Source organism: Dermacentor silvarum, chromosome 1, assembly GCF_013339745.2.
Source record: "Dermacentor silvarum isolate Dsil-2018 chromosome 1, BIME_Dsil_1.4, whole genome shotgun sequence".
NCBI lineage: Eukaryota > Metazoa > Arthropoda > Arachnida > Ixodida > Ixodidae > Dermacentor > Dermacentor silvarum.
This window is the reverse complement of record NC_051154.1, coordinates 404,063,844-404,085,959: the sequence shown is the minus strand read 5'-3', so window position 1 is coordinate 404,085,959 and position 22,116 is coordinate 404,063,844. Positions and strand designations below refer to the sequence as shown.

The window sequence follows — 22,116 nt, the reverse complement described above, 5'->3', positions numbered from 1 at the left end:
AATAGATTAATGGATCATAAAGCACCTCTATGAACCAGCCGTGTTCTAACCTATCTTTGCATTGTAAAGAATGCGGCTGCGCCCCTATCTTTTCCGATAAAAGAGCGCGTTCTACGTACAGAGAGAAGGCGGGATAGGAGATTGAAGAATTGTTTATCAACGTTTCCGGTGGAACGAGTGTCGTTAGATCATCTTCGAGTTGCAGTTCTTAGAGATATATTATCGAGATTGAGTGGTGTTTTCGTGACTCTTGCTTTTTCCTTTCCATTTTGCTTTTTGTGCTTTTTTTTCTGCCACGTGATTATTATGTACATATATATTTGTGTGATTTCAGTAAAAAAAAAAAAAAACATCAGTTCATAGTCAGCGCTGTGCCCGTCTCACTTGCATTCTATTGACGTCATTATTTCACTCTGCTCGCCCCAAGAAAGTAATTACAACTCGCCCATATTTCTCAATCAGCTATACACTTGAAAACTTAGACAAGGCTGGATAGGCATTTGGAAGAACTGCTGAAATAAAAAAGAATGTATACGGGTTGCTCGTTCCATGCTTCTGCGTTATAACGATAACCACTGTGTTTATGCCGTTCTGTAATAAGTTCGAACATATATAGCCATAAGATCACATGCATCAGATCGGCCAACTTGCTGCGTTCATGTGGATTACATGAAGAGGTGAAGATTACATCCACTTATCCAAAACATCCAAAACTGCCATGCCAAAGTTAATAATTAAAAAGATGTACGAATTGTCTTTATTATTAGCTTGACAATACACATTGACATTTGCAATTTCGCTGCATTTCACAGCACATTTAAAGAGCGGATCTCTCGAAGGTGGTCCTACTCTATCCAGTACTGCTCTTCGATTTGGCTGTTGCAAGATGTGCCCTAAATTGAGTAATTAAAAGTAATTTAGCGGTGCGCTAGCCTCCTCGTTAGCTCCATTCGTGTAGGGATGGCGCGGCAAAGACGTTGGTCCCACGTTTGAATCTTCGGCCGGGACAAAATTGTTTTTTAACTGTGAAGCATTGTTTCGGAGAAACTCGTGGTAGGATTCCCTTACATCTTCGTATTACTTTACAGTTGATGACGATGTTGCATTTCATTGCCATTTCGCATGGAGGTAATTTTCACCTGTTGTAGAAAGTCAGCCTAAAGGCTGAACAAAGCTGAGACAGGCGATGAAATCTGCAAGCTAAAGGAAGATATTGTGCATTTACTTACAAAGCGTTCAACACTGCACGAGGCAGGCGGTTCGGAATAGCCAATTCGAGGTATTCTGATATAAGGTGCAGCTGTGAATGGCAGTTCCTCGTTGGTGTGGAGAAGTACAGTTTGTCAAACACAACTTCGGGATGTGGCAGACGTCAAGGAATGTGAAAGATGAATTGAAGTTCCGGTGAGATGAATGAGAGACACTGCCATCACATTGAAAGGTGTAACATTCTTCCTTTGTTCTCTCTCGCTATCTTATTGCCTCAAGTGTGACTTGCAAACTGACGCTCCAATTTGTTGGAGTTAAATAAGTGCATCATGCATAGCCCGAGACATAACTGCAAAAGTGTTCATAGAGTTGGTCACCGCTTAAGTATCAAGTGATAAATATCTATATCATGGCCATGTATCTTGCAGGACACAAGATGAAAATATATAGCACAGAAAGAGGCTGACCAAAGGAAACAGTAAACTGCTAAATAGGTGCCCTCACTAGGAAACATATTAACGGTGCGTGACCCCTACAAAACCCCTAATTAATCACGAACTGGTCACGCCTTTTCTTATCAGCAGTAAACAGACCTGGGACGTATCGGTGAGGTCGCATTACATGCCGAAGTTTAGCTTACCTTCTTTTTTGAAGCCATTGAATATTGATATTAGACACTGCAGGCCTGTGCCAACAAACTCGCTAGAGTAGATTTGCCGATGTTCTCATTAACTTGAAATTAACTAGACATTGAGCACACATACTCAGCCCCTTTCCAAGTTTAGTGCTTTGTACTCTCAGCAAGCACAATAGTCAGCGTGCAAGCAGACAGCTAGAAGCAAAGCAACGTTTACGAGTCCCTGATTTACGCGCATAAAAATGGGGCAGTAGATGTCTGCAAGCGAGCGCATCTTTTTCTTGTAGGCATTGAAAACGCAGCCACCTGAACGGCATCGCCAACAAGAAGCTAACCGGTACCCTACGGCGTTGCCGCCACGTCCCCACTTTCCCGTCTATTAAGCCATCCACGTGACCGAGAAAAGCGAGACAGAAAAAAGAGCGAAAGCTAAACGGGGAACAACCCGCCAGACAAGTGCTGTTCGTTCCTAGCAGCTTACGGCGTGTCTAGCATGACGTAACTGCCTAACGGGTTCGGAACGGTCTCTTGTATACGCCGCACGATAGACTGCCCGAGGCAGTGGCCGTTGGCACGAGACCAACCCGACGGAGCGAGAGAAGCCGCCTTTCCAGGAACACGCCCAAGAAATGTATTCGCCGTGTTGCAGCGCGTGCCACAGATTAGCCACCCGATCCCCGCCGCTGAGCCTTCCGCCTGGCTTTCTCCCCTCGATCGCTGCTTCTTTGCCGCCCTTTTTTTTTTCTGAAGTGGCGCTCGTTGCGTAAACGATGGGCTCAATCGACAAGGCCACGCTCTCGACGCTCGCGTACACGCCGAGCATCGTGATCTTCTTCCAACATAGTTTTTTTCTGAACGCACATGTCGGGTCGCATTTCAAGCCGGTTTCACCCAGACGCGATCTGCTCGCATAAGCGGCCTTTCGCTAATCCAGCATGATGGTGGGCTCGTGGAGGCATGCGAGCGAAGGCTTCGCGGCGAGTTCGACTTTATATCATCCGCACACGCCTCAATGTTCAGGGTCGGAATGTAGTAACCAACAGGACACGCTTATGCTTATGTTGCATACTGAACGATAGAACTAGTTTGGAATTTTTATGCGCTTTCTCGAAGAATGTTTCGAGGAACATTGTTGGCACCAAAATATTCGTTAAAGTTACTTGATTACGAATGCGGTACAGCCGAGTCAAGGCAATCCTTCCAACAAATGGGTGAGGTACAAGAGAGGCGTAAAATGAAGCTGCTGTCTCACTTTTCCCAGTGAGCTGAATCTGACTCATGCTTTGCGAAACTGGCCTTTGGAAACTTCAGCAGCAGCGGCGGGCCAGACCACTTTATAACCCACTATGGCGAAGCTTTATTTTACGGCACATTTCTGCCTCACAGGTGGGTTGCGCAATGAGCCACTCTTCGCGGTGCCGCGTACGTAATCAGGTAAATTGGGCGAATAATTTGAAGCCAACCATACAGTTCTACATTTTCAAATGTGAGGACACGGAACTTGACTGTTGTTTACTTTTCAACTTTCCAATGTAAACATGTGCCGTCAAGCATAAACCCATAAAGTGTATCAATGTGTTGAGATTGACTATTGCACATATTTATGTTGATGCCTGCTGGGCAGATAATTCACCTGCAGTGACGTGATTTGAGGAAACGTTGCCGGCTTATAAAAAATACCGTTCGCAGTAATAAAGAAATACGCACGCACACACTCCATATAGTTGCCGATTTTTAGCCTCAGAAAACAGTATGTGGACATTGTCTTGTGGTCCCTGCTACGTATCGGCTATGTTTGAAGCATGAAATCGGTCCAGCCTCGCTTTCGGCACGCCTTCAACGAAAGAGTTCCCGCGACAAATACATATGTCCAGCATTTTAGAGCATGTTTACACAGATATGATGTGTGCTAAATATTCAAATATGTGGCACCACGGGATAGTAATAACGATATAAACAGTGTTAGGTGGGGTCCCAAAGTAGCACTACACGAGAGACGCAGTCGCAAGAGGATTCGCTTTGATCCCAGGGCGCTCCTTAATCTGTGCCTAAATCGAAGCAGGCGACGGTTTCTCATATATCTGCAGTGCACAAGCAGTTGTAGATTTCTATCGATTTTGAGAAATCCCTGTACGAGTTGAAAGCAAAGCGCGGTATTATTTCGGAGCTTCTGTACAGCAAGACCAATGGATGACATGATTGAGCACTAGCAAATGTCTGTACTCCTCGCCCGTTCATTACCGCGGTGGTAATCGCCCCCGTGGTGACCCACTCACCATCCCTGGACATTCTCGGGGTCGTCGCACTGGAGCGAGTCGACGTTGAAGACGGTGCCAAGGCTGCACCCGTACGGTCTCGCCTGTCCCTCGATGCACACGTAGAACTTGCGGCAGTCGGTCGGGTGCGCGTGGCGAGTGAACACGCCCGGCTGGTCCACTTCGGCTGGGTCGGGGCAGACGAAGCCTTCGGCAACCTCGCGCTGGTCGCAGCGGTCCACCAAGTCGGCCCACACGCACACGCGCTGGTCGTTGTCGTAGGCCAGCCCCGGCGGGCACTCGTAGCGCGAGCTCTCGCCGTTCCAGCAGGAGAAGAACACGCGGCAGTTGTGGCTGTCCGGGAAGATGCCGTACAGGCGTGGGCAGTTGGGCGTGCTGATCGGTGGCTCTGCGCACAAACGTTGTTTGCATTGCAAAAACATCGTCAACAGTTTTAGCCACTGAGCGTTGTCGGTTATTTCTAAAGGTTCACCGCGTCGTTTTGCAACCGAAGTAGATGACTGCAGGTACGCATTTTTGACGAAGACTACACCACTTAAAAAAGCCACATTTTATATATACGAGGCAAAATGTTCGCACTGTGCTGAAAGCTCGGTTTACATAAAAAGCCGTTTTCTTTCAGTAATATTTACTTGCTATCGATTAATGAGTACTTAACAGATACAAAGCGCGTGGCACGGTTTTGAATAGCGTATCACTCTTCATTGGTATGTTTAGGTTGGGTCTCAGACTGTTTTAGTATGATTGGCATGGTGCTATCTTTTTGTACAAGGGTAGAATGTTAGGTACAAGGCTCCTTTCTTGAATCAGTGAAAATAGATGGGCAATTAGGTTCGGGCCACATATGACTAAATGTAAATATTAATTTTGCAGAATAAGTTTGTGGCCACTGTGTGCCCTTGAGATTCCTGGTGTATACTTTTCACCGGTGAAGAATAGTAAATAACCTTATTTCCATCGCAAGGTTGTCGCAAATAACCGGAGTAAATTCAGTGTATTATGTAGTAAAAAAAAATTGTGCTCGCCTCTAGGCAATGAAGCTTGTAGCAGATGTACAACAATAACTGTGCAATACCTGGGAGCCGTACCCTGAGACAAGAATTGTACATGCTGGGCGCTGAAGAAGCATCACAGAGAAACAGACAACTCTTCTTCTTTCTGGGGTTTTACGTGCCAAAACCAGTTTTGATTATGAGGCACGCCGTAGTGGAGGGCTCCGGATTAATTTTGACCACCTGTGGTTCTTTAACGTGCACTACAACGCAAGCACACAGGCGTTTTTGCATTTAGCCTCCATCGAAATGCGGCCGCCGCGGCCGGGATCCCGCGATCTCGTGCTCAGCAGCGCAACGCCTTAGCTGACTAAGCCACCGCGGCGGGTTAGAAACAGACAACTGAGCGCTTAAATTATTGAAGGCAGACAAATTCTTGAAGTACTCCGTTGTTGTCTGTCCTGTTCTATGCGGTGTCTCTTGAGCACCCAACATGTTTAATACTGAAGATGACCAGTAAGAATAAGGCCACTTCCTTTTGTCGTGTAACAAGTAGGAACTCTTACCGAGGTCCGTCCGCTCGCCGCAGTTGACGGAGAATGGGTAGGCGCAGTTCTCCCTCAGTGGGTCGACGTCGTCGAACACGAGCCCGTTGCCGCACGTCTTGAGGGACGCGGTGCCGTTACTGCAGGCGTAATACTTGTCGCAGCTCTTGTGGTGCGGGTAGAAGCCGAACTGGTCCGGGCACTGGAAGTCATCAGATTTCTGGCCGGCCACTGCGCAGAAGATATACGCGGCATATAAAGCCCATTGAATGCAACACTCAAGTAACATAATCACGTGTGCACGCATTCTATAATGTGGCGGTATATTTACGCGTCAGCTGCGGTTCCCAGCGTCAGATGCAATCTCTCTTAAACAGCACAAGTTGTTTTGACTTGATATACAACTCCCTCTTGTACGAAAAAGTGGCAACACAAATTTCTTAACGATGCTGCTGCAATGATATTTTTCTGCTCATTTTAGAAGTTTGCCTTACTCCATAAGTCATTTTTTATACATTGCAAGGCCGCCACTTGTGGTAGCCACAGAGGCTGTCCTAAAGTTTGTTTGTTCTTCTTCCTGTGTACGTTCAATTGACGTTGGAAGAAATTGGGATGGTGCCGCTTTGTTTTGCAGTCTCGATCACACGATATTCATGCAAATCAACAAACCCAAGTCATATTTTTATGCCGATATCACGCAAGCTCTCCCGGTAATTAGCTTTAAAGCAGCAGATCTGATTACTTGCTCTGATAAACCACGAGAACACTGAAGACAGCAACGTATTCACCATTTGATGAAACACACCCGAAAATATGTTAACTGTGCCATCTTATCACTGCATTCAAATTATTATTTGATCAATTACAAAAGAGAAAATGCTTGCCACTTTGGGGCGTCGCTGGCGCGTCCTGGAGGGGGGGGGGGAGGTGTGGCATAAGCAAATATTTTTCCCGAGAAAATGTGCGTACACACAACTGAGCGTCCTGACCCTCTTGGCACAATCACCCGTTTGCTATTTCGTCGGTTTTTTTTTTCGCAGCAGAGCCTAATATTTGAACTGCCTCAGACTTCTGGCCGGGTCAGAAATAGTCTTTCACAGGGTTACAATATTTCAGAATTACCTCTTCCCTTACTCAACTGCAACAGCTATAAGCAATCGCAACCATGCTTCAACTTTCCCGCCTGATTCGCCATGCTTCAATGTATTTCGCGTTCGCGTTCATTCTTCAGTGTATTTCAATGAGCATGACCTTTCTGGTTGTGAGAGGTCTAATTACACAACAGGGGCGGAATGCACAAAGCGAACTTACGAACGAAATTTGGCGTAAGAAAAACATACGAGAAAAGCGTATTCACAAAGTTAAAACCATTCGTAAGATCATCAAGCTTGTGATGCCCGCCGGAGCAAAGACGAGTGCTGTAGTCGAAAAAAAAAGGCTTGTGTGTACTGGTAACAAAGGTGCTTACTTTAGTACTTGCACCAACAGTAAGCGCAAATCGATTCACAAAATTTAAACAGCCGTCGAAGCTGCCGACGTAAGAAGGAATTTATACGACAGGGGGTAGCAATTTTACGAGCAAATTATTTCAATCTGCGCCGCTCGAGCTGACGCGGGTAAGCGTTACAACTTGCTTTTGCGGGCATTGGCCAAAGGCCACAACTGGTAGCTGAGGATGGCGCCTACTTTCATATTTGTGACACGCTCTTATTTGACATATCTCTTAGGTAGTCCATTGAGCAGACTAAGTGCATAGTTGTATTGGGCGTGCGCTTCTGTGGAAGGCAGAAACATTATTGCCCCACTGTGAACTTCTTAACGTCTGATAGACTGTGTCTCTCTATGCCTGCAATAGCGCCACTTTCAATACTCGTCTTGACACTCTATTCGGTAGTAGCAGACAGAAGTGTTGTGTGTGTCCCCCCCCCCCCCCCAAAAAAAAAAAACGCCGAAACAAGCGATGGATCTGAATATGTTACGCGTAACGTTAAGAGACCGGAATAGAACGGTGTGGATCAGAAGGCAAACAGGGTAAGCGGTAGTACACATTAGGAGGGAAAATTGGAGCTGAGCAGGTCACGTAATTCATAGGGCAGAAAATCGGTGGCTCATTAGGAATGCAGAGTGCGTGCTTGGGGGAAAGAAGCGCTGTCGAGGACGGCACAAGGTTAGGCGCGATGATGAAACAAGGAAACTTTTATGCATAATTTGGAATCAGTTATGGCAGGTCACGGGTAACTGAAGGTCGCTGGGACAGGCCTTCGTCCTGCAGTGGGCATTAAAATATGCTGATGACGTTTTGCAATATAAAAAAATGTCTGGAATTTGAGCGCACTGAAGCTCTTGAGCCGCAGTTCACTTTGTACTGCGAGGCCGCATTCGCATGTTTACAGAACCGCGTCTGCCGTCGCTTGGATACCATAACCCCCCACCGTGGCCTCGTAATATATGTGCAGTTACGGCTCTGAACAAAGTGCGTCAGTGTAGCAACATCAACGACTTGAACCGATTTCATCCGAAACCAGCTTGAATGTTGAACTGTTATGGGATTTGCATGTGGTGCAGCGCATTATTCTGAAGAGCACTTGAATGTGTGTTCTTATGAAGCTGGTAAACTTAAGCTGGAAACGCTGGCGCTGATCATTGTGGTGATGTTGACTGATTAGCCTTAACGTCCATGAGGAGCCGCTTGTGCTTTGACAGACACCGCAGTTAGAGGCTCAAAGCGCTGACGTCACCAACTTTTTATTACCGGGCTCCAAAAGTGCAGTGTACATCGTGCCTTAGTCGGAATGTGGCCACGGGAACCTTCAAAACTCTTGACTTGGTGCGAGGCATCATCGTGTTTTATTAGCTGAGGATGAGCAAGGAAAAGGAAAGCAGGCTGATACAAGGTCAAAATCTGGCAGGCAGCGAAACTTGCACATACAGATGTTACGTATCGAAGTTTTCTGTCATTAGGGAGTTTTAGTATAGCGGCAAACAGCAAACGCAAGGATTTAGCCTTAGCGTTAGCGCTGCGTGCTGCAAACTGCGAATGCGCAGAATGTAAACGTAGCCAGAACTTTTACGTACGTACGCTATTTCACGAATATAGCGTTCAACGCTAACGCACGCAAATATTCCGTCCGTAGGGCACGATGGCGGCGCCTGTTGAAGCGAGAGCCGTCCACTTCGGATCTATCGAGTCATTGACCTGCCCTGTTCGGCTCATTCGTTCCCCACTAATGCTCGTGTTTGCTTTAGATTTGTGGGATGATACTTCGACAGCGGCGTACAGGTGACAAATGGGCGCTGTTTTCGATATACGTTCTCGATTTGCGGCGGAGTAGGCTTAACGAGAGGGTTTGCTCATGTTTGCGGTATCCGCCTCGAGATGGCGCCCGAGTGTATTTGCGTTAGCGTTTAGCTCCTTTCCGCTATACTAAAACACTACCTTGTACCGCGCAGTGCAGACTTTCTTTGCGTTAGCGTTGCGTCGCACGCTAACGTAGGCGTTTGCCGCTATACTAAAACTCCCTATTATTTTGTCGCGTCGGTAGCCACGGCTTCGTTCTGCCTTGTCCTTCATGCGTGCTTGCATAGGTCTCCGTTCTCTCGACAGAGGTCCTATGCGGACGATGCGCGTGTTTCGTCATCGGTTGGTGCTCGATGATATCGTTGAGCAGCACATTTAGCGCTATCGGCTGCCGAGGGAGCAAATAATAAGCCTATTGGCAGCATTCGAACTGCACTGGCAACCCTGTGCAGCGAGATCACATAACTTCACGATGGACGTCGCCATATGAAATATTTATTGCGCAGATTTCTTTTTTTTGCATTTCCCCAATTAGAACGGAAATACATATTTAGTGGCTTTGTAATATGGTAGGGTGGTGGCGATGTTGCTACAGGCGGGCCTGCAATATCTCCGCCTGAGCGTCTCTTTCTGCGTCAAATATTTCATCATGTGTCCATCAGTACTGTCGATCGCAAACATTTGCTAACAATGCGTGACAGTTCAAATGTCATATTTTAAACGGTGGTGCGGTGAACGGGTGAGCTTGTCGGCGCTGTAGCAGGTGCCCGGAAAATGAAGGTGTGGAAAAGGGGTGTGCAGCGATTTGTCGTGAGAATATAGCCTCAACTACAGACGCAAGATGTGCGATCGTGTTCACAGCGCTTCTTTATTTTCTTGTCGTTTAATCCGAGCTTTGCTTCCTTCTTTCTCTAATGCGACGCCATAAGGTGAGTGTGCTGCCACTTCAGTTGCACCCTTATCTAAGCGTAAGAATTCTGTGGCTAAGAAATTGCGTACGAACGGCGCATCTTAGTGAATTCCGTTCCAGTTTTCCTCTCAGGAACAATATGCTAATCAATCCGCGTTATATGCACGACTGCTCCTGTGTCACTTCGTGTGCAGCTAGGCGCTTCGAAGCTTTACTTACTCTTCAGACATCGCCGATTAACTTTCTCGGAAACGGCGCATCATTTCCAATTATATTGCAACTAAACGTTCTTTATTCTCGTCTTGTTAGTTTCGTTACAATACTTTGGCGCGTATAAAGCGTGCCACTAGAGGGCGGTAAATCGCGCTGTTTTTTCTTACGCCAGACAATGTAGGGCGGAGCGTATTCACGTTTCGCCATTGGGCACCTAATGCATTGGCGGCTACCAAATGCAGAAGGCAGCGTAGCGTGAACACAACTTCATTCTAACTATATGTGTGACAAATCGCCTGCTGACACAAGCCGACGCACTGGAAGCCGTGCGCAATAGGCACCGGCGGCGTTGTGTACATTACCTGAGATAGGAAACGTTTCCCTCGGCGATACATTTCCGCCTTCGCCAGTTCGGTATATGACGCGCAGTCGGGGTGAAGGAACTGCGCGCATCGAACCGTGGATATGCTTCTCTGCTCCCGGGTTGCGAAACACGCCCATCTTGAGGCGAATTCAAGACGCACGTTCAACTACGAGTCGTGCGTTTTTTTCGCACCAGTGAGCACGTTTCATATGTTGGCACCCACCGTGGTGTCGTAATAGCTAAGGCGCGGCGTTGCTAAGCGCGGGTCCAAACCCGGCCACGGTGGCCGCATTTCTATTTAGCTGGGTCATCAGGTAGAGAAGTTGAAAGCACGCGCTTCCTGATACTCCATATATCGGCTAAGGAAACAAAAATCAGTACTGATTCACATGGCCACATGAAGAAAAAAAAAGAACTAAACGGTAGACGGAGCCGTATAAAAGCGTGCTCTGTATTGGGTGCGCGTTGAAGAAGGTGGTAAATAATAATCTATTGCCCTCCCCTACGGCGTTTCTTATAGACCACTGGGCAGGACGTTAAAGCCCAAAATGTGAGAATGAGACTGTTAAAGGTGGGCTATATCCTGCATGCCAAGGCGCTAGCCACGCTCCGGCTAAACTTTGAGTCGTGTGCGAGTTGTACTACTTCACGATCACGCTTGCACGCCACACATACCACTGTTTTCCTTTGGCACAGAGTGCCAGAGTCGCTATGTAATCTGACAGCTTGAGTACCATGTTGTGGCTGTGGACATGTGCCTAGCGAATCACGCCAACCAATGAGATCGTCCACAAGAATTTGGGGAAACGAGCGTTCTCTTTCGAATAAAACCGGCGTCGCCAGCAAGAAAGCGTTCAAACGGAGACAGCAAGAAAACAGAAGCATTTACCGCGCGTGGTGCTGAAGATGCAAACAAGGCAATCTCAGGTTGCACGCGACAAAGAATTTCCCAGTGCGTGTAATTACTGGCGCCGTTGATGCTAAAACGAGCATATTCAGGGGTAAGACACTCGTTTTCAATCTGTCCTAGTTTCCTCCGCGGGATTGAATCGCCGCAGTTTTCCGGGCTGATCGCTCCACTATTTAACATACGCAGCTCCGGTGCGACGGCTTACTTCGACCGGCCTCTTTCGATATCAGCCCGACAAGCCTGACACGTGTGCTGGCCACTGCCCGCACACGCGACTGTTCCAAGCCGATTTAAGAGTGCTGCCGGCCACAAACACAGCTCTGGATTAAAATGTGCATCTTAGTGATTCCAGAGTAACGTGGCAATATAGAATTTGAATTGCGCTGTTTGACGATCTACTGCGTGGATTATGACGGACGCCGTAGGGAGTGCTCCGGATTAATTTTCAACAGCTGGTCTTCTTTGACGTTCACCGAAAAATCGGTTAACCTATATCAGTGAAGTAGCCACACAGGGGTACGTCAATCATATTGCGCTTGCTGCTCTAGATGTACGGGCACTAGGGTCCACAAATGACGCTACCAAATATAAAAGTGATGAGCATTCACACAATGCAAAGCTTACATGCTCAACTTACGATGTAGTTAGTGGGGGTCCCACGTTCTAACTTTGAAATGGTAATCGTGTTTGCCCCCTATTCATAGTGGGCCCGCCATTGACAAAGGTGATGGGTGCGAACTCGCTTCCTTTTGTCCTGCCGCTCGAGTCAGTTGACGACATTTGTTGACTCTACATGTCGAACGCAGGGGCGCTATAGTGAAGCAACCGTACATTTTCTGCAACAACTTGCACACTTGTAAGCCTATAGTAACTCCTGATGAGCACAGGATTGAGTTCGATGTATTATACCAACTAGGGCAGGATTAGCTCTCAATCGCGACCACTCCCTCTCTGATCAACAAGCGTATTGCCGAGCCATGCCTCTCTGAACGTAGAAAAAAAAGGCTACATTTATCTCCGATTGCAGCATGCCTGGCAGAACCACAGCGACGTCTTCTCACGCGACATATGCACTATCGACTAATAGCCTTATTTTCTCTGCACAACGATACTAAAGCAAGGCGCTTTTATATGCGCTTTTAGCAAGCGACTCCCCATGCTGACCGAAGTGAAGGAGGTCAAATCAGAAGTATCGATCGTTGTTTCATTTCGCCCCCATCGAGATGCAGCTGGGCAGCGCACTGAGCTACCGGAACCAATGTGGAGTCCGCTCTGCTTCTCAGAAGGAGTTACGCTCGAGCAAGCGATGCCTCACCCACTCACGCTTTCTAAGTTGATCGTACGCATAACAAGAACTCCGTCATCGAAAAATGTCACGTCCACCAAGGTGGAGAAAGCTCGTACAGCCGTAAATAAGGGTCATATAATGCTACAGTATTCCAATGTGTATCTCTTCCATTCTCCTGACGTCAAATTTACGCAACCGCCGACGCAAGCATCGGGCGGTTACCCGGAGCGTTGTTTGAAGCAACCAATCAAACGCTCACCTCGTTTATAGGAGGTCACTTTTGTATGCTTCCAAAACGAATAGCAATGCCTATGGTGACAGGTTTTATTATCGAATTGGCCTACAAGAAGCGAGGTACACGCAAGAGTGCAGCGCGCTTCGGTGGGGCCGAGGTGGCGCAGCGAAAGTAGACAACCGGATGAGGAGGGCGGTGCCGGTGTCTGCGATTGACCCGATTCCCCTTGCTTAGCTTGCGGAAGCTGGTCCAAAATGGCGGCGGCGTGCAACACGAGGGTAAAAATGCCGCCAAAACGAATCCTCAACGAAGAAGTGTTGGCAGAGCGAAACGTGCCGAAAGGGCTCGACAACGGTATACTGCCACGCAAAAATGTTTATGAAACGCAAATAAAATAATGCTCCCTGGCAGCTCTGAGTAGCTAGAGTCCGAGTGATTGGTAGGCAGACATATTCTATTCACTTCGGAGCGGGGCTGTCTCCGGCTGTTACAGTTTTGATCACCGTAATAATGCATATATATATCTACACGCCACTTTGACGTGGTGAGTTTTCGCAGTTGTTTCACGTCGCTTGACAGACAAGCGAAGTGGGCGCAGCCCGAAACCTTTTGACCAACAGTGGAGGGCTAATGGCAAAAAAAGTTGTAAAATTGGAAATAACTACTTTTGTTTAGTATCATCATGCATAATCAGCGTGTACAAATAATATCAGATGGGGCGTTTTCGCGGTTTTCATGTCGCCGCGTAAGGCCTCACACAGCCGTCAAACGCTCCGTCACGTCACCGTCACGGCATCCGTTTTCGTCAGGGGAGAGGGTTTCCGAGAGGTTTCCGTCACCGTGCTGGCGACGGAAGCGTAGAGCACCGCTCTGCGTCGCCGGCGAGCCGTTTTTGAGGGGAAAACGACTCGGAAACCCTCTCCCCTGACGAAAACGGATGCCGTGACGGTGACGTGACGGAGCGCTTGACGGCTGTGTGAATGAGGCCTAACAAACAGGCGAAGTGTAGGTGGGGCGAAAAATGTTTTACCAGTCGTGGAGGGCTGATTAGAAAAATAGAAATAGTTTGGCTTTACGTTATAGCGCCCTACTTAGCGAGAACCAAAAACGAGCGCTTGTTCTTCTAATTTCCTTTTTCCCGCGGGCAGCCACGCCTATCACATCACGCCGCCCCTCTACAAAAGCCTTGTGTCCCCAAGGAAGGCATTTGTCCTCGCGGGCTTCAATCGGGCCGGGCGCCTTCCACATCCCTCCCACCGCAACCACATCTGTCCACGCCCTTCTAAGCATTTCGTGCTGCTCGAATGACTTAGTGGTGCGTGTGCTGGCATTCTGCAACAAATATATACGATTGTCTTTATTTCCGGCGGAGCAATTGCGCAAGCTTGAGACAGGGACAGAGGACGCAAGACAACACAAGCGCTTTCCGCCTCTGTCCTTGTCTCATGTTTGCGCTATTGCTCCGAGGTTATCTACCAACAAGCGCAAGCTGCTCTTGTGTCTTTATTTTGTGTGCACCAATAGATGTCGCATACGTTTGCGTTTATAATTATACTTATAGCCCAAATTGCAGTATCTATGAATACCTCGTTAGTGATTGAAATGCAGTTTTGATAGCACATTTTGGTAACTAAATTACGACTATTCACTGTCTTAAAATTGAAATTGTGCTCTCATGCATTCTAGGCAACCTTATCTGGGCTGTAGCCCACGTCCATAGTTTGTTTTAGTCCATACCAATCATCACATTTGAAATGAATTATTCCTCTGACATCGTCCCACCGAAGCAGTCTTTCAGCAGATTCATATGTCCAAACAACGACAAAAAATTATCTGTCTTAAAGTAATTCAGTCGTCGCGGTTCACCACAGGGGTCCTCCTACCTGGCCGTATAGTTTCCATTCCAGGCCTTTGCCGCCACATCGCAGTTAGTTAGTTGTAGATTTTTATGGCGCAAGGGCAACTGTGGCCAAACAGCACCAAACACAGGGTTGGTGGTCGACTCAGGTTAGTAAGCAGTAAAAGAGAAGGATAAGAAACAGTGGTGTATAGGGCCTAAAATTAATTGAGTAATGATTATATTTAATGATTATGGGCAAAGCATATGACCTTTATAAGGTCACACAGCCTCAGCAACAGTCCTTGTCAGGGCATGGAGCGCCTGACATGTGAGATAAAAAAGCTCAGCCTCGTGAGTGAGAGAAGGCGCAGATCGAAGGAAATACGAAATTGAACGCAGGAAGCCGACACTCGCTAAAAACTTTTTTTAGCGAAAAAATCCGGTAGTTGCCGAGAAAGAAGGACGGGTGCGGAGGTATTTGATTTCTGTACAGCTCTGGAAAGTGACGTCTCCTTTCTGGTTTAGCCCCTTGAACATGATTAGAACATGAATGACAGACAATCGGACTGCGATGTATCCGCGAGCTGGCTTCTGGTTTGCCGAGATTCACGTTAAGTTTCGTGGTCACAGAAACGCAATTTAGTAATGCAGGTTTATTGTGTCCCGTTGAATTCAGGCGCTAACAAACACGCGGTCAAAATAAAAGTAGGTGTCCCCATCACGGCCTCGCTCGCAGCGCGACGTTATATATAACTTTGCGACGTTAATCTCCATTAAATAATTACTAGAAAACTATCGCAAAACAAATTACGCAAATGACTCTCGAGAAGCTTTCAGCCCGAATAGTGCGAAGCAGAAGACACGTATCAATTATTGACCAGTGTAACGAACCCACCATATGCAGCTCAAAATAGCTGCATATGCTGTTAACTGGGCCATTCCGGATTTTTGAAAATGTTAGCGTTTTACTGGCATCGTTCCCTCTTGTGCTTGCATATTCGTGTTGCTTTATACCAGTTTGATGAGATTTACCAACACCCCACATTGCCACCCTCGCTCAAACCGTAGTAAACGATGTTTGGCTGTTATTTTGTAATGCTTATCGTCAAGCAGCGAATTGCTTTAGCGGCGGCTGGTTTTGCGGAAATGCCGGCTGTTGTGGCATCGCCTATTCATCCGGCAACCACGGGTGGCCGCAGCGGAGAAGCTGCCATCCCGTCCCGGTCAGACGGGTCGGTCCCGCAAGAAAACAGTCCCCGTGGGAGGCGAACAGTTCTCACAGAAGCGATGGTCACGCGCTACACGTCAAACAAGGCCTTGCGTTTTTTTGTTTTGCTTGCGTCTCCCTTTCAAAGATACTCCGCGCGCTGTCATGGGCGCAGGCAAGCTTCCGCGCGAGGCCATTTCCGGGAGCAGCGCTTTATTCCCTGCTGCCCTTCTATGACATCGCTTTGCAGAAATAGCTCACGCGAGGCTACGCCACGCCGGAGTGTCCATAGCCGCGGCCATGTACGCATTCGGCGATGTGAGGAGCCTTCTTTTGCGCGCTGTCTAATTTCAGTGCTTTCGCTCCCGCTGCAGCACGCGTTAACACTCGCCACGTGTGTGCCACGCATTGTACAGGATGTGGCATCCTCGGCATTGCAGCTTTGTGTGATGTTATTGGGAGAACCTCTTCTCTCTCTCTTTTTTTGTTCTTGCGCCTTCCTTTCTTTCTTTATTACCATTTTTTTTTCTTCCGGCAGTATCACGATACCAGTTCCATGGCAGCACTCACCATGTGCGCGGTCGGCTTCTGCTCTTCAACACACAACCGGTTGCTATTCACATCTCGCTGCTATGCGAGCGTTATCGCGATCCCCGCATCACGTAGCAGCCATGGAATGACCGCCAATAAAGAGTGAACGATAACCCTTCAAGACTGCATGCGTCCACTCGTACGGACCCCCTCTTATACAATAGAAAGTTTGCCACAATGAGCCCGAGTGTGTGCGATTATACACGCGTTTCAGTAATTGTAACACGGCCACTTCATCATCGTGCAACAAATTACGATGAACCGGCTCACGTGCACTTCTCCGTATTCGTTCCCCGTCGAATGTATTTGTTACCTAATGCACTTCTCTTTAATGTAACACTGCTGTTTTAATATTGTTTTTCTATTTCTTCTGGTAAAGCACTAACTAGTGGAATCAAGAGGCATCGCAGGCGCTACTGGTACTAAGGAAGCATACCTGACAGCATTTGGCGAGTGTTTAGTGCAGCTAAAGTACCGCTTCTTTTTTTTTTGTTTTTCATTCCCCAGACTTTTTATATGTGTCACTATAACCTCAGTATCACTGCATTTATATACGGTAAGAGTATAGAAACGCACAGAAGCGCGCAATTGTGGAAGCGGCGACGTGGTAACCTGTATACAACTGCGCCTGTCACAAAACCGAAAACAGCTTCGCCTGACTGCGGTTATATCGCAAACAGTTACAAGGCGTACACAAAGAGGACGGCCCGACAACTTTGCGGGCGATGTTCGAAGTGCACACGACCGTCGTCAAATACACCGGCCCAGTGCGATGCTTGAGGATTTCCTGTACAGTCTCTCAAAAGCTTCTGCACTTCGCTCAGCTTCTCGCGCAAATGGTTTTCAAGAATACGCGACTCACTGCACATTTCCGATGCTAACTACCGCGAACAGGTGTTTACAAGCGTGAATTGTATGACAGTGCCACGTTTGCTGGTCTCCTCACGGAAGTGTCAAAGAGCACAGGTTTTGCCTCTACATAAAGCGCGATGTAAATGCAGACTGTGCTCAAGAGCGCGCGCGACGTAGATGCGAGGTGCACTCGCAAGCTGCTCATCGAGAGGAAAAACACTGCATTCTCGATTAATGCGGGATGCTGTAACACGACATCCTCAGGATGCAGTTTCCTCTCGGGCACGTGTGGACACGCAGCGCGCTTCTTCCGCCTCGAGTGCCGGCACGCGCCGGCTTAGCTGCCCTGAATAATTCATCACCCAGGGTAGGAGACCGAAGAAATAAAATGTCGGCCACCGGTCTCTCGCACACGAGACTCACGGTGTGACCCGCAGCCGGCGGTGCCGGCACGACCGTGTCGCGCGCGCCGTCACCGACGTCGCTGACGACCGGTCCTGCGCGCCCGCGTCGAGCTACCGCCGGTAACTCACCACCCTCTCCCGCTGCGTCGCTTAGCTTTGCCCTCAGGGGGAGGGCAGCGAGGGACGAGAGAAGAAAAAAAGAAAAGCGAAAACTGGTGCTGGCGTTGAGATACTCGTGGCCTGCTTGTTGGCTCCGATCGGGAAGCCGCATTTTGCGCGGTCCTCGTCTTGTTCGGCGCGAGAACAAGTGGCGCCGCCGTTGTACCGGAATTCCTGGCGAGTGATTCGGCTCGGCACCACTTTCGGCCGAGTTCCGGTGAGAGAGCGATCCGGGACACTATCGGTGGAGTGGGGGGGCACATAACGGCTCCCAGCGTTTTCTGCGACGAATGTTCTTGGATGGCTTTCGAGAAGTCGCCATTACCGCAACAGCGACCTCACGGTTGCTGCTGCGCCGACTCGCGCAGAGCTCGGGAGCCCGTGGTTTCAGTTTCCCGATCATTTGCTAGTTGCCTAGAGAACGCGCACACCAAACGCCATACTTTGGCAATTAGTGGAGGCCAAGTATTCAATTGCATATATTTTAAACGGTGCCGCAATTGAACATGTTTACAGCAACTTGCGTCTGCTGTCCGAAATAAGAAAATACAACAGATTCTTGCGCACAAGATATATATATCATGCGATTTAAAAGGCAAGTGTTCGGATGGACCGATAGTGTGAAAGCGCTAGTCCACTCGAACCGCATGCCTTTCCAGCACGGGCTGGACCCGTGTATGACCCCAGAGTACCTGTCGCAGCTACTATATGGAAGGGCTGCATATAGGCTCGACGCAGAAATTCATCCAGGTCACAAAATGCACAACACAAATGCAGCGCCTTTGTTCTCACGATCATATATGATACTATGGCATTATGTCGACACAGCGCGGCAGTGTGCGGCCGTGATGAATGAGATGCATACGTCTCAAGTCTCTCTATTGTGCTGACACTTACGACGACGTCACAATTTATTTGATCGAGCGTACGCATGGAAAAGGGCGATTGTGGACCTATATTCGTAGAAAGCAAACGCTACTTCGGAGAAACCGCGAGAAAAGCTATGTTCGTAGAAGAAAGAGCAGATTGTGCGTACTTTACGAATGTGACTGCATTTCTATAAAAAAGCATGCAAGGAAGGAAGAAAAGTCCGAAGCTTGACTTATTGTGACAACTTTGAAGATGGTAAATCAAGTCATTATCATCGCTCGCCCGCAACTTTAACCGACGAATGCTTCTGCCAGTGAGATAGCATCACTGCACGAAAAAGTACAAAACATTTGGCCTAGTTGGTATGAAAAACTAGAGAAATAAGTTGTTCCAGTTGACACATATGATGCATGTACATGAGGGATTTGGGTGATGTTTTTCATTCACCTATTTATGGAAATTTCACAGAAACAAGTAGTGCAGTCTCTCCTTTTCACTTGTGTTCTTGTTTGGCGCTAAGGACACTGTGCCATCATTACACCGTATAGGATGGCTGTACACATTTCACCCTCTCTTTGCGTAACGTCCAAGATCATCTCTGTAGAGGTCGCCACTCTACAATGTGGTAGTTAGTGGCGCCCCCATATATGCCATCTGTGTGTTTGCACGCAGTTCAAGGAGAGTTGTTTGGGTTCAGCGGGGAATGGTGGTCTCGCTCGAGTCTCCCGAGGCTACGCCCTTGTTACCGCCCTCGGAGGGCCGTGAACCTGTTACAGTTGATGTGAAGCCGCTGTTACGCGATGGCGTCGGCTTAGCTATGTATAGCATTCGCGAGACCGCTGCACTAAGCGACCACTTCCCGTTTGCATACGAAGATGTTGCGCACGTTGCTAACGAACTTGTCGAAAAACAGGGATGGCAGCGGCTAAACGCGAGGTACCACGATCGGTTGTGGCGTGTTGCAGTCTAGTAGTTTTTGCTGCTACACGATGGAGTGGAGCTGGATATTTTTACGGAACCGTTTCGAATAAAAAGCTTTGCCTTGATGAATGAAGCAAATACGATGGCCGGGGGGGCAAGTCAAGCTGCTAAATACTGCTTTTTGACGTTATCCTGACCAGTAGGGTGCATTTATTTCTGCAGAGATATTTTGAAACAAACCAAGTAAAATTAAACCAAAGCCAAAATATACTATGGGTGCATACACGTCACTTGATGACGGAACGCATGATCAAGTACGAGTCTATCATTAGCGGAGTCTGTAGCGCCGCTTCGTAGACTTAAAGAGCAGCGTGGAGTTCGCACCGTATTTGTCGAGAGCGTGGTAGTGACTCTAAAGAAGCACCAATATTCGACAACAGGAGGCTCATTTAATGCGAGAGTTTTCTTCACAGTATGGGCATGCGCTGCCGAATGGATATCGCATAGCTACGTACGCCTATAATTGCAATTCTTCAACAGAGACAGTAACTGCTGTGCGTCGCCCGGCATGCGTGGCACTAAACCACGAATGTGTGGACAGGCCACTGGTGAGCCTCCGTTGTGGCTGCTTATTACGCCGCAGTGGACAACGATCAGAATTCTAGGGCACCGTGGACCTCTCAGGGGCAGCGCGTGCGCAAAAACAAACCAGCCCCTTTAGTGGTCTCGGTGAATGGGAGAAAGGAACAGTGTAGGGCATCGCTTCTCCCCTCGAAATACAAGTGTTGGACATAGCGAACAGCGTCAATGACATTTTTTTCGCTTAGGTGCAGGCGGTAAAATGAGGGTGTGGCTCTGATCGCGGTAAAGAACGCTGCGAACAGGCTGCAAAGGGAGCATAGGACTGGTCAAACATCAAGGTGAAGCATCCCAATCTCTATGTCAGCTCTCATAGCTTCTGAATTCACGAGAGCCTTAGTCAAGACAAAAAATCCACGGCGGCTATTCCGTTCCCAACTCCAGGCTCGAGCAGTGGGTGTTGCTAGCACTGCGAGCCCACTGCCACCGTCAGGCCACAAATGTGGGTCCCGTTTTAATTCCGCTCGCACTGCAAACACCTGGAATGCCCCAGTTCTTCATTCCCCCGCTGCCCAGTTGTTTAGGCAGCGTACTTGTCGTTTCATCGTGCGTGAACCGACTACAGGAGGTTTCAGAGTTTTCTTGATCGATTCAGAAAGCGTGCTTCTAATTTAGAGCGCGCATTGTGCTGCCAGATTACGCACGCTACCTCATGCTTACCTGTGGAGCAGGTCCAATTCTGTCTAGAGTTTAAACGACACTTCTTCAAACCATCTTAACAAGGGTGGAAATGAAACATCGCCTACAAGTGGTCTGGGTAAGATAAACGATTTGTTCGGACCATTGTACTTAAGGCATCGCTTGGCCACGCATAAAACGACGCTGCACATCTCTGAAATGCCGTAGTTGAGCGAAGAAGACACTGATACTTTTGGTGACCAAACGTAAGCACACAGGACCCTGATTACTAAATGTGCATCGTTGCTCACCCACCACCCCCTCCACCTTCTTTCTATCGCTGTTCATGAAGAAATTCCTTGTCAAGCGTCACTACGGCCTCTTTATATTCAAAACATCAGCGCAGCAGCTCACATCCGCTATCCTCTCATTAAGTTCGCTGTCCTGGCGCACTAGCATGACTATGTTCATTGCGGGTTTCAACACAGCACAAAGAACGAAGAGATGAGGCTCGTGCTCTGGCTTTCGTGCTGTCGTTTTTCTGTCCTCTATTTTTTTTTTTTTGCGTTTCATGTACTTCCGAAAAACGACTTACAAATGCCTGCGCACTCGTGGAAAAGAAATGTTTTCCACAGCTTTTGAGCCATTGAATTTCTCTGTTTGGTGAACAAGATTAGGAAAACTGCACAAAAATGACAATTCTCTTTTTTTGTTTTCTACGTCTGCTACGGGCACATGGCTGGAGTCGAAACCCTTTCTTTCTGTTCCTGCCGTGACGTCACTGCGCTTTGTTTCTTTCTTTTTTTATCATTGCTTGCGTCAAGTGTGCGCAATCACCACTGACAAGCCCCTTCTGTTCCGTATAGTCCCTGATTTAGTCTTTCTTCTCCCGCCTGCTGAGATGTTCTTGAACATTCCTTGGCAGTGGCTGCAGCGACAAAACCACAAAGGCCATTAGGCGAGGCATCCATCGCCTCGGTGCACGCGCTGTTGTGTCTTAGAGGCTATGGCGTTCACCAGCTAAGCGCGATGTCGCGGGATCGAATCCGGGTCGCGGCGGCCGCATTTTGTTAGCGGCGAAAGGCAAGAACACCGTACCGTTGCTTGAAGAACCCCAGGTGGTCAGAGTTATTGCGGA

The 22,116-nt window shown here is 48.1% G+C and overlaps 1 protein-coding gene across 1 annotated transcript in view; it reads right to left on the bottom strand.

The window, feature by feature from the left end:
- LOC119437564 (protein obstructor-E) overlaps positions 1 to 22,116 on the bottom strand; it is a 47,242-nt gene that overhangs the window by 2,945 nt on the left and 22,181 nt on the right. The window contains exons 2-3 of the mRNA XM_037704570.2: positions 5,681 to 5,890; positions 4,123 to 4,510 (exon numbers count right to left, since the gene is read on the bottom strand). Of these exons, the coding sequence (XP_037560498.1) occupies positions 4,123 to 4,510; positions 5,681 to 5,890 (598 nt within the window). The remainder of the gene's footprint in view (positions 1 to 4,122; positions 4,511 to 5,680; positions 5,891 to 22,116) is intronic.